This window comes from Ranitomeya imitator, chromosome 7 (genome assembly GCF_032444005.1).
Source record: "Ranitomeya imitator isolate aRanImi1 chromosome 7, aRanImi1.pri, whole genome shotgun sequence".
In the NCBI taxonomy this organism is placed as follows: domain Eukaryota; kingdom Metazoa; phylum Chordata; class Amphibia; order Anura; family Dendrobatidae; genus Ranitomeya; species Ranitomeya imitator.
In genome coordinates, this window is record NC_091288.1 from 226,539,107 (window position 1) to 226,553,687 (window position 14,581).

General features: G+C 46.3%; 1 protein-coding gene across 2 annotated transcripts in view; it reads left to right on the forward strand.

The window, feature by feature from the left end:
* Window positions 1–4,841, forward strand: part of RNF25 (ring finger protein 25) — an 86,704-nt gene extending 81,863 nt beyond the window's left edge. For both annotated transcript variants that reach the window (XM_069735267.1, XM_069735268.1), the window contains exons 4-10: window positions 132–199; window positions 2,491–2,560; window positions 3,351–3,422; window positions 3,854–3,952; window positions 4,033–4,119; window positions 4,207–4,341; window positions 4,414–4,841. In XM_069735267.1, the coding sequence (XP_069591368.1) occupies window positions 132–199; window positions 2,491–2,560; window positions 3,351–3,422; window positions 3,854–3,952; window positions 4,033–4,119; window positions 4,207–4,341; window positions 4,414–4,800 (918 nt within the window). In that variant the 3' untranslated portion in view covers window positions 4,801–4,841. The remainder of the gene's footprint in view (window positions 1–131; window positions 200–2,490; window positions 2,561–3,350; window positions 3,423–3,853; window positions 3,953–4,032; window positions 4,120–4,206; window positions 4,342–4,413) is intronic.
* The last annotated feature ends 9,740 nt before the right edge of the window (window positions 4,842–14,581 follow it).

Sequence of the window (14,581 nt, forward strand, 5' to 3'; positions counted from 1 at the left end):
CTCCTCTGATTTCTTGCACTTATGTGCATTTGTGTGAGAGAATTAAATAAAATTAAGTTACATCCTTCCTGGCGTGATTGGTACTTTGTGTATAAGTTTAGTACCTGACACTGAGTTTTCACATATTGCAGTATCCAGGAGAGCCACCTGAAATCAGTGTGACTAACCCACGGGGCCTGTGTGATGAGCAGATTGATGGGTAAGATTTATCTTTGTGATGAGCGGATTGATGGGTAAGATTCCCCATGGTTTTTCTGATGAGCAGGTTGATGGGTAAGATCTGTGGCTGCAAGCAGCTGAGGTTAACGCTAAGTCTGTCCATGTACGGTACTAAAGTTCTCGATGGCAGGTTACCTGTATGCGGAGTTCACTCTGCAGGAGCAGCCGATGAATATTCATTCAGTCTCTTAGACCCGGCAAGTGATCTATATATATAATTGTCTAAGGGTTTTTCTGTCTGTCTGTCCTGGAAATTCCATGTCTCTGGCGGCCTCGACCAATCGGCGACGGGCACAGCATGGCGACGATGATGTCATAAAGGTTGCCTCGACCAGTCAGCGACGGGCACAGTCTGCCGCGAATTCGCCTCGACCAATCAGCGACGGGCACTGTATCGACGTAGATGTCATAATGGTTGCCATGGCGACTATGTCATAAAGGTTGCCTCGACCAATCAGCGACGGGCACAGTCTGCCGCGAATTCTGGAATCATCATTGTCCATATACTACGGGGACATGCATATTCTAGAATACCCGATGCGTTAGAATCGGGCCACCATCTAGTATATATATAAATATTACAGAGGAGAATTGATAACGCTGACTAAGAGGAGCTAACAGACTGTATGATAGGAAATGTGTAATATATACAGTGTAATAGACATGATGTATGTGAGCCAGGGCGCCATCACTCTGCTGACAAGGCATGTGTAATATAGCACTTACAATGTAAAGACCTGATTACACAGAAGGGGATATCACATGTGCCGTACATGGGGACTATACACCAGGGATGATAACACGGGAGGAGATAGCACATGTGCAATACATGGGAATATACACCAGGGATGATAACACGGGAGGAGATACCACATGTGCTATACATGGGGAATATACACCAGGGCTGATAACACGGGAGGAGATACCACATGTGCCATACATGGGGAATATACACCAGGGATGATAACACGGGAGGAGATACCACATGTGCCGTACATGGGGAATATACACCAGGGATGATAACACGGGAGGAGATAGCACATGTGCCATACATGGGAAATATACACCAGGGCTGATAACACGGGAGGAGATACCACATGTGCCGTACATGGAGAATATACACCAGGGCTGATAACACGGGAGGAGATGGCACATGTGCTATACATGGGGAATATACACCAGGGCTGATAACACGGGAGGAGATGGCACATGTGCCATACATGGGGACTATACACCAGGGCTGATAACACGGGAGGAGATACCACATGTGCCATACATGGAGAATATACACCAGGGCTGATAACACGGGAGGAGATACCACATGTGCCATACATGGAGAATATACACCAGGGCTGATAACACGGGAGGAGATACCACATGTGCCATACATGGGGACTATACACCAGGACTGATAACACGGGAGGAGATACCACATGTGCCATACATGGGGACTATACACCAGGACTGATAACACGGGAGGAGATACCACATGTGCCGTACATGGGGAATATACACCAGGGCTGATAACACGGGAGGAGATGGCACATGTGCTATACATGGGGAATATACACCAGGGCTGATAACACGGGAGGAGATGGCACATGTGCCATACATGGGGACTATACACCAGGGCTGATAACACGGGAGGAGATACCACATGTGCCATACATGGAGAATATACACCAGGGCTGATAACACGGGAGGAGATACCACATGTGCCATACATGGAGAATATACACCAGGGCTGATAACACGGGAGGAGATACCACATGTGCCGTACATGGAGAATATACACCAGGGCTGATAACACGGGAGGAGATGGCACATGTGCTATACATGGGGAATATACACCAGGGCTGATAACACGGGAGGAGATGGCACATGTGCCATACATGGGGACTATACACCAGGGCTGATAACACGGGAGGAGATACCACATGTGCCATACATGGAGAATATACACCAGGGCTGATAACACGGGAGGAGATACCACATGTGCCATACATGGAGAATATACACCAGGGCTGATAACACGGGAGGAGATACCACATGTGCCATACATGGGGACTATACACCAGGACTGATAACACGGGAGGAGATACCACATGTGCCATACATGGGGACTATACACCAGGACTGATAACACGGGAGGAGATACCACATGTGCCATACACAGAATGGATATTCCCCTTGGAACTTCTGTTTGGTAGATTCCTTTACTCTTATTTGGAATTTCATATTGCTAATGTCTCTAATTTGTTTTTCTTGCAGTTTTATTAGCATTCTGCGCACAACGGCTTTACAATCTGTGGGATGTCCAGTTCTATATACACTGATTGAGGTTGGTATTCTTGGTAATTCTGCATCTTCGTATGATGAGATGTTTCATGCAGCCAAGAGAGGAGATCATGTAGCACACAGGCAGGAGGCAGATCTTGGTGATCGGGCAGCACACAGGCAGGAGGCAGATCTTGGCGATCGGGCAGCACACAGGCAGGAGGCAGATCTTGGTGATCGGGTAGCACACAGGCAGGAGGCAGATCTTGGTGATCGGGCAGCACACAGGCAGGAGGCAGATCTTGGTGATCGGGCAGCACACAGGCAGGAGGTAGATCTTGGTGATCGGGCAGCACACAGGCAGGAGGCAGATCTTGGAGATCATGTAGCACACAGGCAGGAGGCAGATCTTGGTGATCGGGCAGCACACAGGAAGGAGGCAGATCTTGGTGATCGGGCAGCACACAGGCAGGAGGCAGATCTTGGTGATCGGGCAGCACACAGGCAGGAGGCAGATCTTGGTGATCGGGCAGCACACAGGCAGGAGGCAGATCTTGGTGATCGGGCAGCACACAGGCAGGAGGCAGATCTTGGTGATCGGGCAGCACACAGGCAGGAGGCAGATCTTGGTGATCGGGCAGCACACAGGCAGGAGGCAGATCTTGGTGAATTTTCTGGATAACGGTTCTGACTATTGGGTTGCTGCTAGCACCTGGGGATTATGTCCGGGGTATTACTTTCTGGCTCTTGTCCAGAGCTTTGAGGTTTCTTTGCCTTTTTTTGAACGCCTTCATCTTCGGTGAGTATTGTTTGGAACGTATTGCTCATCTGCCTTGTCTCCTCTGTTTTTCTAGAAAGGTAAAGAGATGTTAACAGCAAGTAATCTTCCAGGTGGCCACTGTGTGATCTGCCTGTATGAGTTTCAGGTAATCAATGGTGGATGAGGCGCCGATCCCAGAACGTGAAGTTCTGTCATCTCAACGTTGTCTATGGCCGAATCTACATGTGACAACTGCAAATAATGTGAGACCTGTGGAGACTTCTTGCTCTTCTTAGTTCTTTGTATGGAGATGAGAAGACTTGTTTTATAAACCTCTGAGATACTGAGTTGCAAAGGCATCTACAGTATTTGGTGCAGTTTGTGTTAAAAATTAGAACTCTTAAAAAAGTGACACAAGCTGCAAGTGAGGAGCAAGAATGTAGCATGCCATAGGTCTTACATTGACCACCTAGCGCCCATGCTTCTGCATACAGCAGGGTACATGTCGGTGGGCTGCTGTGTAGGACAGTTGAGACATTTGTCCATTTTCTGCCATTGCTATTCTGTTTCGCTTTCTTATTATTCCATTTTGTATAGGATGACGACTGTCTGACAAAGACGAGATGTTTTCATCACTTTCATTCGTTCTGCCTGGGCCGCTACGCCAAGCACTGTCGGGATAATGGTCAGGGAGAGGTAAGAGTAGATTGAGATGTTCCTGACCACATTCCTTACAGTCCACTGACTCGTGTCATCTTCTTCTCTCTTTCCTGTAGGAGTCTGTGGTCTGTCCAGTTTGTCGTGTTGTTCTGACCTGTGACTTTAACAAGCTTCAGGCAGCCGCACCGCCGCAGCAGGCGGAGGTAAGAAAACCCCATATTCTTCTACCCTAACCCCTTCCTAGCTGCCAGCACTAGGAGCCTCAGCCCCTGCCTTTCCTGATTTCCCAGGAGCTATACATCCCAGACTCGCTCACATTGCAGAGAGAGAAAGAACTGCGCCAGATTTATGAGCGCCAATTGGCAAATGGAGGAATAATTGACCTTAACGCCGAGAAGAATCGCTTCTTCATTAGTATCCAGGAGGTGAGGACCTTGTTATCTTCTGATATTTCACCTTCTTAGCTTGTGTGTAACTCATCTTTGCCTCCTGTTTAGACCACAACCAGCGAACATGAAATGGCCCAGACTGACCATGTCTCTTCCCACCCTACTGTCCCAAGCACTGACGCTACGCTGGGCCCCTTTGTCGCTGAGCCTCATGTAGGAGGGCTCAGGACAAGTGGAAGGACACATTTGTGTGGAAACAGATCTCTCCGTAATGACCACTCAGATGGTCAACCTTGTCGTTATAGCCGAGGATGGACAGCGCACGGCAGGAGGCGACCTGACACTCGAAGAGTCTGTCGAGAAGCTGCTTCCAAAGATGACCAAATGGCAGTCAGGAGTCGGGTGACAGCCTGCGGCTGCCAGAGTGAGGAGAGCGTGCAGACACCTCCGAGATGCAGCAGTGATGGCTCACGGGGCAGAAAGCCTGATCTATAACACATGTGATTAGTGATTTGATTAAAGCATAATGGACTCCAGTAGTGACCTGCTAGACGCAGGACGTGTCCTATTACTCGGGTGCATGTTTGTCTGACTCCTCCTGCAGCACTGAGTGTGCAGGACACGTGTGTGCTGTGATGTGTAGATCTATGTGATTGCTGACGTTAGGGTAGGGTTGTGTGAAATCTGAGCAGGGTCGTCGTGTAAGGAGGCGAGAGCAGCACAAAGTATTTCAGGAAGGCCATTTGCTCTTTATTTGGATAGATGTATGTAGACGGTGCACATTAGTAGCAGAGGCTCATGTTAGTGTGAATTGGACGCTGGTTAATCTGGGGCTGGTTGTAGGAATGAGCATCCTGCAACGTGTTCTCAATAATTCCCTATCCTGTAAGATGATGACGACTCGTAGGCAGCAGCCATTTCTCTCCAGTTATTAGCCTTCACCTTCTGACATATGGCAGTCACTTTGTAGAGTATCTGTCCCCGTAACAGTGCAATGAACTACTAAAAAGTCAGGATTCCCCATGCAGATTCCACCAGTTCATCTCTTAACTTGTTGGCAAACAGTCCGGGCCCTGTAACATAATGCCCCCGTGTCTACAGTGCAGCGGACCCCTGGATGCTTCACCACTACAACGACCACAAGCGTGAGAATGAAATCTGTGTCTGTTCTGCTAATGCACATCTCAATCATGGGGCTACATCCCTCTAATTGGCTCGATGTGGTAAAACCGGGGTACAGAGGAGCCGGCAGGATCACATCGTGCTTGCTTTATGTTACACAAGCATGCCCTTCAGCAGTAATGGAAGGTGTGCCCAGTGTCTCTTACTTTAGGTAGTTTAGATGCACTCCTCAATAATGAAATTGCAACGTCAACAAGGTAAAGTGGTGGAATACTGGAGATCACCGGTTGGAGACATGTAGCTGATCTGCAAATGATGAAAAGAATAGTATCACATTTGTCAAAGCATCTTGATATATTCAGTATGCAGCATGAGCTCCTTCCGGCCTCGGCTGCTGTCACTGAGGTTATTAATGGTTGGCTGATGACTGTTCTGCTGCTGATTGTACAAATAAAGTCCAGAAATGCTGCCGGAAGCCCCTATGTGATCACTGAGCAATGACGTACCCGATGGAGACAAGTCGAGAGACACTGCTGGTAGCTCCTGTGTAATCGCCGACCAATGATGTACCCAATGGAAACAAGTCTAGAGATGCTGCCGGCAGCTCCTGTGTAATCACCGACCAATGATGTCCCTGATGTACTCGATGGAGACAAGTCCGGAGACCCTGCCGGCAGCTCCTGTGTAATCACAGACCAATGATGTACACGATGGAGACAAGTCCAGAGATGCTGCCGGCAGCTCCTGTGTGATCACCAACCAATGATGTACCCAATGGAGACAAGTCTAGAGATGCTGCCGGCAGCTTCTGTGTGATCACCGACCGATGATGTACCCAATGGAGACAAGTCTAGAGATGCTGCCGGCAACTCCTGTGTGATCACCGACCAATGATGTACCCAATGGAGACAAGTCCAGAGATGCTGCCGGCAGCTCCTGTGTAATCACTGACCAATGATGTCCCTGATGTACTCGATGGAGACAAGTCCGGAGACCCTGCCGGCAGCTCCTGTGTAATCACAGACCAATGATGTACCCGATGGAGACAAGTCTAGAGATGCTGCCGGCAGCTCCTGTGTAATCACCGACCAATGATGTACCCAATGGAGACAAGTCCAGAGATGCTGCTGGCAGCTCCTGTGTGATCACCAACCAATGATGTACCCAATGGAGACAAGTCTAGAGATGCTGCCGGCAACTCCTGTGTGATCACCAACCAATGATGTACCCAATGGAGACAAGTCTAGAGATGCTGCCGGCAACTCCTGTGTGATCACCGACCGATGATGTACCCAAAGGAGACAAGTCTAGAGATGCTGCCAGCAGCTTCTGTGTGATCACCGACCGATGATGTACCCAATGGAGACAAGTCTAGAGATGCTGCCGGCAGCTTCTGTGTGATCACCGACCGATGATGTACCCAATGGAGACAAGTCTAGAGATGCTGCCGGCAGCTTCTGTGTGATCACCGACCGATGATGTACCCAATGGAGACAAGTCTAGAGATGCTGCCGGCAGCTCCTGTGTGATCACCGACCGATGATGTACCCAATGGAGACAAGTCTAGAGATGCTGCCAGCAGCTCCTGTGTGATCACCGACCGATGATGTACCCAAAGGAGACAAGTCTAGAGATGCTGCCGGCAGCTTCTGTGTGATCACCGACCGATGATGTACCCAAAGGAGACAAGTCTAGAGATGCTGCCAGCAGCTTCTGTGTGATCACCGACCGATGACGTCCCAGGTGTGCTCAATGGAGATGATCTGTGTGATCACCAACCAATGACATGCATGATAGGAGACAAGTCCAGAGACACTGCAGCCACAGAACCAGGTTAAAATGTTTGTCACACAGGCTGCTCACAATAGTGTGAGGAATATGCGGCCTGGGGTTGTTATGTAGGAGAAGGTCTCCTGGACACTTTGGAGGTATGAACACACCACTGGTTCCACAACTACAGTGGTGTGAAAACTTGTTTTCCCCTTCCTGATTTCCTATTCTTTTGCATGTTTGTCACACTTATGTGTTTCCGATCACCAAACAAATGTAAATACTAGACAAGGATAAGGCAAGTAATCACAAAATTCAGTTTTTAACCCCTTCGCCCTTGAGCTTGTTTGCACCTTCCTAACAAGGCCAAATTTTACAATTCTGACTACTGTCACTTTGAGGTAATTACCCTGGAACACTTCGATGGATCCTACTGATTCTGAGATTTTGTTTTTTCATGGCATATTGTACATTGGTAGTGGTAACATTTCTTCAGTATGAATTGTGTTTATTTGTTAAAAGGGAATTTGGCAAAAAATGTTGAAAATTTTGCAATTTTCAAACTTAACTGTTTTAAGGTCATAAAAATTATGTCACACAAAATAGTTAAAAAATTACATTTCCTATATGGCTACTTTACATGAGTACAACTTTTGAAACATAATTTCTTTTTGTTAGGAAGTTATAGGAGTTAAAAGTTGACAAGTGATTTCTAATTTTTTCATCATAATTTACAAAACCAATTTTTGAGGCCCCATATTACATTTGAATTGACTTTGAGGGGCCTATGTGACATAAAATACCCAAAAGTGACACCATTCTAAAAAAATAAACCCCTCAAGGTACTCAAAACCACATTAAAGAAACCTATTAACCCTATAAGTGTTTCACAGTAATTTTTGGAATGTAGACAGAAAGAATGAACATTTAACTTTTTTTTTACTTTAGACCCAATTTTTTTTGTTTTCGCGGGGGTAACAGAAAAAAATGGAACCCAAAATTTGTTGTGCAATTTCTGCTGTGTATACCGATTTCCCCATATGTGGGGGGAAACTACTGTTTGGGCACATGGCAGAGCTTGAAGGGAATGAGTGCCATTCGATTTTTTTTTTTTTTAACACAAAATTTGTTGGAATCATTAGTGATCACCATGTCCCTTTTGGAGAGCCCCTGATGTGGGGGATTTCTACTGTTTAGGCACAAGTGACCCCATTTTGTAAACGACTCCTGAAGGAATGTATGTAGATGTGTGGTGAGCACTTTGATCACCCAGATGCTTCGCAGAAGTTTATAACGTTGAGCTGTGAAAATAAAAAAAATCTAATTTTTCCCACAGAAAATTATTTTAACCCAATTTTTTTTATTTTCACAAGGATAACAGTAGGAATTACACCATACTAATTGTTGAGTAATTATTCCTGAGTACACAGATACCCCATATGTGGGGGAAAACTATTGCTTGGGTACACGGCTGGGCTCAGAAAGGAAGGAGTGACGTTTTGGAAGACTGATGGAATTGGGTGCGATTGTCATGTCGTGTTTGGAGAGCCCCTGGTGTGTCTAAAAATGGAAACTCCCCACAAGTGGCATCATTTTGGAAACTAGACCCCTCAAAGAATTTATCTAGACATGTGATGGGCACATTGAGCTCCAAAGTGCTTTAAAGAATTTTACAACGTTGATCTGTGAAAATGAAAAAAAAAATCCAACAAAGCTATTTTAGCCCCAATTTTTTCCTTTTCACGAGGATAGCAGGAGGCAATAGACACCAAAATTGTTGTGTAATTTCTTTTGAGTACAGCGATACCCCATATTTGGTCAAAAACTACTTTGGAGGCACCGTGCAAAGCTCAGAAGAGAAGATGCTCCATATTGGAGTTCAGATTTTGTAGAGCCCCTGAGGTGCCAGAATAGCAGAAACTCCCTCGCCCCCCATCTATGACCTAATTTGACATACTACACTACCCAATGAATTAATGTACGGGTGCAGTGATCATATTGACACCATATGTGCCTCACAGATTTTTATGCTATTGAGTGGTGAAGAAAAATTTTTACAACTAAAATGTTCTTTTAGCCCCAAGTTTTTAATTTTCCTAAGGACTAATAGGGAAAAGGATCAGTCCTAGGCCCCGGACCATCACATGATCGGGGGTCAGCGGTGCATTGCCATAACAACCTGAGGTCTTCTGCAGACCTCTATGGTTGTTGATAGCAGATTGCTGTGAGCACCACCCTGTGGTCGACGCGCTAAGTAATGCTGCATTTCTGCTACATAGAGGTGATCTCTGCTTCACCTCTATGTAGCAGAGGCGATCATATAGTGCATGCTTCTAGCCTCCTATGGAGGCTATTGAAGCATGCCAAAAAAAGAAAAGTGTTTAAAAATATTTTAAAAAAACAGTTCGAAACACCCCCTTTCACACCAATCAAAATAAAACAATAAAAAAATAATTTGGGAATTTTTTTCACCACTTAGATAAAAAAGAACCTAGACATGTTTGGTGTCTATGAACTCGTAATGACCTGGAGAATCACAATGGCAGGTCAGATTTAGCATTTAGGGAACCTAGCAAAAAAGCCAAACAAAAAACAAATGTGGTATTGCACTTTTTTTGCAATTCCATCGCACTTGGAATTTTTTTCCCGTTTTCTGTTACACGACATGGTAAATCCAATAGTATTGTTCAAAAGTACAACTTGTCCTGCAAAAAATAAGCCCTCACATGGCCCTATTGATGGAAAAATAAAAAAACTTATGGCTCTGGAAAGAAGGGGAGCGAAAAACAAAAAAAGCTTCGGGGGTTAAACGTTTCCAATTTATTATCTGTATTCTTATTTCTGAGGACATTGTCCCAGTCAACCAGATTAAGGGCATTTCTAAGATGGTCAAACTTTGCCTTCCTAAATGTCACGGTTCACACCGTGCTGCCAACAATATGTCAGGGATCCCGGGAAGGATATCTTTATCGTCCCCACTACTCACACCAATTTGGCATGAACCGGGGTGGTTTGGTTGCCCCTGGTTCCTTCTGAAGGGGATTTATTTATATCCAACTTCCCAGTTCTGGTTTGGAATTTGCATCTCTCTGGCGCCCCCCTTACGCTCAGGTCAGACAGGGTACTGTGTTATGTCTGCTAATAAAAGGTGTAATGAAGGCAATCCAGAGACACAGTGTGCCTAGCGATCCGAGCGCACACAGTGATCTGACAAATACCAAAAAACAAAAGAACGAGCTCTGAGACGTGGAAACTCTGTAGACTACACACCTGATCCTATCCTAAACACAACTAATAGCGGCTGTGGATTGCACCTAGCAACTACCTATGCAACTCGGCACAGCCTAAGAAACTAGCTAGCCTGAAGATAGAAAAATAGGCCTGACTTGCCCCCAGAGAAATACCCCAAAGGAAAAGGCAGCCCCCCACATATAATGACTGTGAGTAAGATGAAAAGACAAAACGTAGGGATGAAATAGATACAGCAAAGTGGGGCCCGATAATCTTAGACAGAGCGAGGATAGTAAAGCGAACTTTGCAGTCTACAAAAAACCCTAAAGCAAAAACCACGCAAAGGGGGCAAAAAAGACCCACCGTGCCAAACTAACGGCACGGCGGTACACCCTTTGCTTCTCAGAGCTACCAGCAAAACAAAAGACAAGCTGGACAGAAAAAAAGCAACAAAATAGCAAAAAAGCACTTGGCTATACAGAGCAGCAGGTCACAGGAACAATCAGGAGAAGCTCAGATCCAACACTGGAACATTGACAAGGAGCAGGGATAGCAGCATCAGGCGGAGTTAAGTAACGAAGCAGTTAACGAGCTCACCAGAACACCTGAGGGAGGGAGCTCAGAAGCTGCAGTACCACTTGTGACCACAGGAGTGAATTCAGCCACAGAATTCACAACAGTACCCCCCCCCCTTGAGGAGGGGTCACCGAACCCTCACCAGAGCCCCCAGGCCGACCAGGATGAGCTGCATGAAAGGCACGAACAAGATCGGGAGCATGAACATCAGAGGCAAAAACCCAGGAATTATCTTCCTGAGCATATCCCTTCCATTTAACCAGATACTGGAGTTTCCGTCTAGAAACACGAGAATCCAAAATCTTCTCCACAATATACTCCAATTCCCCCTCCACCAAAACCGGGGCAGGAGGCTCAACAGATGGAACCATAGGTGCCACGTATCTCCGCAACAACGACCTATGGAATACATTATGTATGGAAAAGGAGTCTGGGAGGGTCAAACGATAAGACACAGGATTGAGAACCTCAGAAATCCTATACGGACCAATAAAACGAGGTTTAAATTTAGGAGAGGAAACCTTCATAGGAATATGACGAGAAGATAACCAAACCAGATCCCCAACACGAAGTCGGGGACCCACACGGCGTCTGCGATTAGCGAAAAGTTGAGCCTTTTCCTGGGACAAGGTCAAATTGTCCACTACCTGAGTCCAGATCTGCTGCAACCTGTCCATCACAGAATCCACACCAGGACAGTCCGAAGACTCAACCTGTCCTGAAGAGAAACGAGGATGGAACCCAGAATTGCAAAAAAATGGAGAAACCAAGGTAGCCGAGCTGGCCCGATTATTAAGGGCGAACTCAGCCAACGGCAAAAAGGACACCCAATCATCCTGGTCAGCAGAAACAAAACATCTCAGATATGTTTCCAAGGTCTGATTGGTTCGTTCGGTCTGGCCATTAGTCTGAGGATGGAAAGCCGAGGAAAAGGATAGGTCAATGCCCATCCTACCACAAAAAGCTCGCCAAAACCTTGAAACAAACTGGGAACCTCTGTCAGAAACAATATTCTCAGGAATGCCATGCAACCGAACCACATGCTGAAAGAACAAAGGCACCAAATCAGAGGAGGAAGGCAATTTAGCCAAGGGCACCAGATGGACCATTTTAGAAAAGCGATCACAGACCACCCAAATGACTGACATCTTTTGAGAAACGGGAAGGTCAGAAATGAAATCCATCGAAATATGTGTCCAAGGCCTCTTTGGGACCGGCAAGGGCAAAAGCAACCCACTGGCACGAGAACAGCAGGGCTTAGCCCTAGCACAAATCCCACAGGACTGCAGAAAAGTACGTACATCCCGTGACAGAGATGGCCACCAGAAGGATCTAGCCACTAACTCTCTGGTACCAAAGATTCCAGGATGACCAGCCAACACCGAACAATGAAGTTCAGAGATAAGTTTATTAGTCCACCTATCAGGGACGAACAGTTTCTCCGCTGGACAACGATCAGGTTTATTCGCCTGAAATTTTTGCAGCACCCGCCGCAAATCAGGGGAGATGGCAGACACAATGACTCCTTCCTTGAGGATACCCGCTGGCTCAGATAAACCCGGAGAGTCGGGTACAAAACTCCTAGACAGAGCATCCGCCTTCACATTTTTAGAGCCCGGAAGGTACGAAATCACAAAGTCGAAGCGGGCAAAAAACAACGACCATCGGGCCTGTCTAGGATTCAAGCGCTTGGCAGACTCGAGATAAGTCAAGTTCTTATGATCAGTCAATACCACCACGCGATGCTTGGCTCCTTCAAGCCAATGGCGCCATTCCTCGAATGCCCACTTCATGGCCAGCAACTCTCGGTTGCCCACATCATAATTACGCTCAGCGGGCGAAAACTTCCTGGAAAAGAAAGCACATGGTTTCATCACTGAGCAATCAGAACCTCTCTGTGACAAAACCGCCCCTGCTCCAATCTCAGAAGCATCAACCTCGACCTGGAACGGAAGAGAAACATCTGGCTGACACAACACAGGGGCAGAACAAAAACGACGCTTCAACTCCTGAAAAGCTTCCACAGCAGCAGAAGACCAATTAACCAAATCAGCACCCTTCTTGGTCAAATCGGTCAATGGTTTGGCAATGCTAGAAAAATTACAGATGAAGCGACGATAAAAATTAGCAAAGCCCAGGAACTTTTGCAGACTTTTCAGAGATGTCGGCTGAATCCAATCCTGGATGGCTTGGACCTTAACTGGATCCATCTCGATAGTAGAAGGGGTAAAGATGAACCCCAAAAATGAAACTTTCTGCACACCGAAGATACACTTTGATCCCTTCACAAACAAAGAATTAGCACGCAGGACCTGAAAAACCATTCTGACCTGCTTCACATGAGACTCCCAATCATCTGAGAAGATCAAAATGTCATCCAAGTAAACAATCAGGAATTTATCCAGATACTCACGAAAGATGTCATGCATAAAAGACTGAAACACAGATGGAGCATTGGCAAGTCCGAACGGCATCACTAGATACTCAAAATGACCCTCGGGCGTATTGAATGCAGTTTTCCATTCATCTCCTTGCCTGATTCTCACCAGATTATACGCACCACGAAGATCTATCTTAGTGAACCAACTAGCCCCCTTAATCCGAGCAAACAAGTCAGATAACAATGGCAAGGGATACTGAAATTTAACAGTGATCTTATTAAGAAGGCGGTAATCAATACACGGTCTCAGCGAACCATCCTTCTTGGCTACAAAGAAGAACCCTGCTCCCAGTGGTGATGACGATGGGCGAATATGTCCCTTCTCCAGGGATTCCTTCACATAACTGCGCATAGCGGCGTGTTCGGGCACGGATAAATTAAATAAATCGACCTTTAGGGAATTTACTACCAGGAATCAAATTGATAGCACAATCACAATCCCTATGCGGAGGTAGGGCATCGGACTTGGGCTCTTCAAATACATCCTGATAATCAGACAAGAACTCTGGGACCTCAGAAGGGTTGGATGATGAAATCGACAAAAATGGAATATCACCATGTACCCCCTGACAACCCCAGCTGGACACCGACATGGAATTCCAATCCAATACTGGATTATGGGTTTGTAGCCATGGCAACCCCAACACGACCACATCATGCAGATTATGCAACACCAGAAAGCGAATAACTTCCTGATGTGCAGGAGCCATGCACATGGTCAGCTGGGCCCAGTACTGAGGTTTATTCTTGGCCAAAGGTGTAGCATCAATTCCTCTCAATGGAATAGGACACCACAAAGGCTCCAAGAAAAACCCACAACGTTTAGCATAATCCAAATCCATCAGATTCAGGGCAGCGCCTGAATCCACAAACGCCATGACAGAAAACGACGACAAAGAGCATATCAGGGTAATGGACAGAAGGAATTTGGACTGTACAGTACCAATGACGGCAGACCTAGCGGATCGCTTAGTGCGCTTAGGACAATCAGAAATAGCATGAGTGGAATCACCACAGTAGAAACACAGCCCATTCAGACGTCTGTATTCTTGCCGTTCAACTCTGGTCATAGTCCTATTGCACTGCATAGGCTCAGGTTTAACCTCAGGCAATACCGCCAAATGGTGCACAGATTTA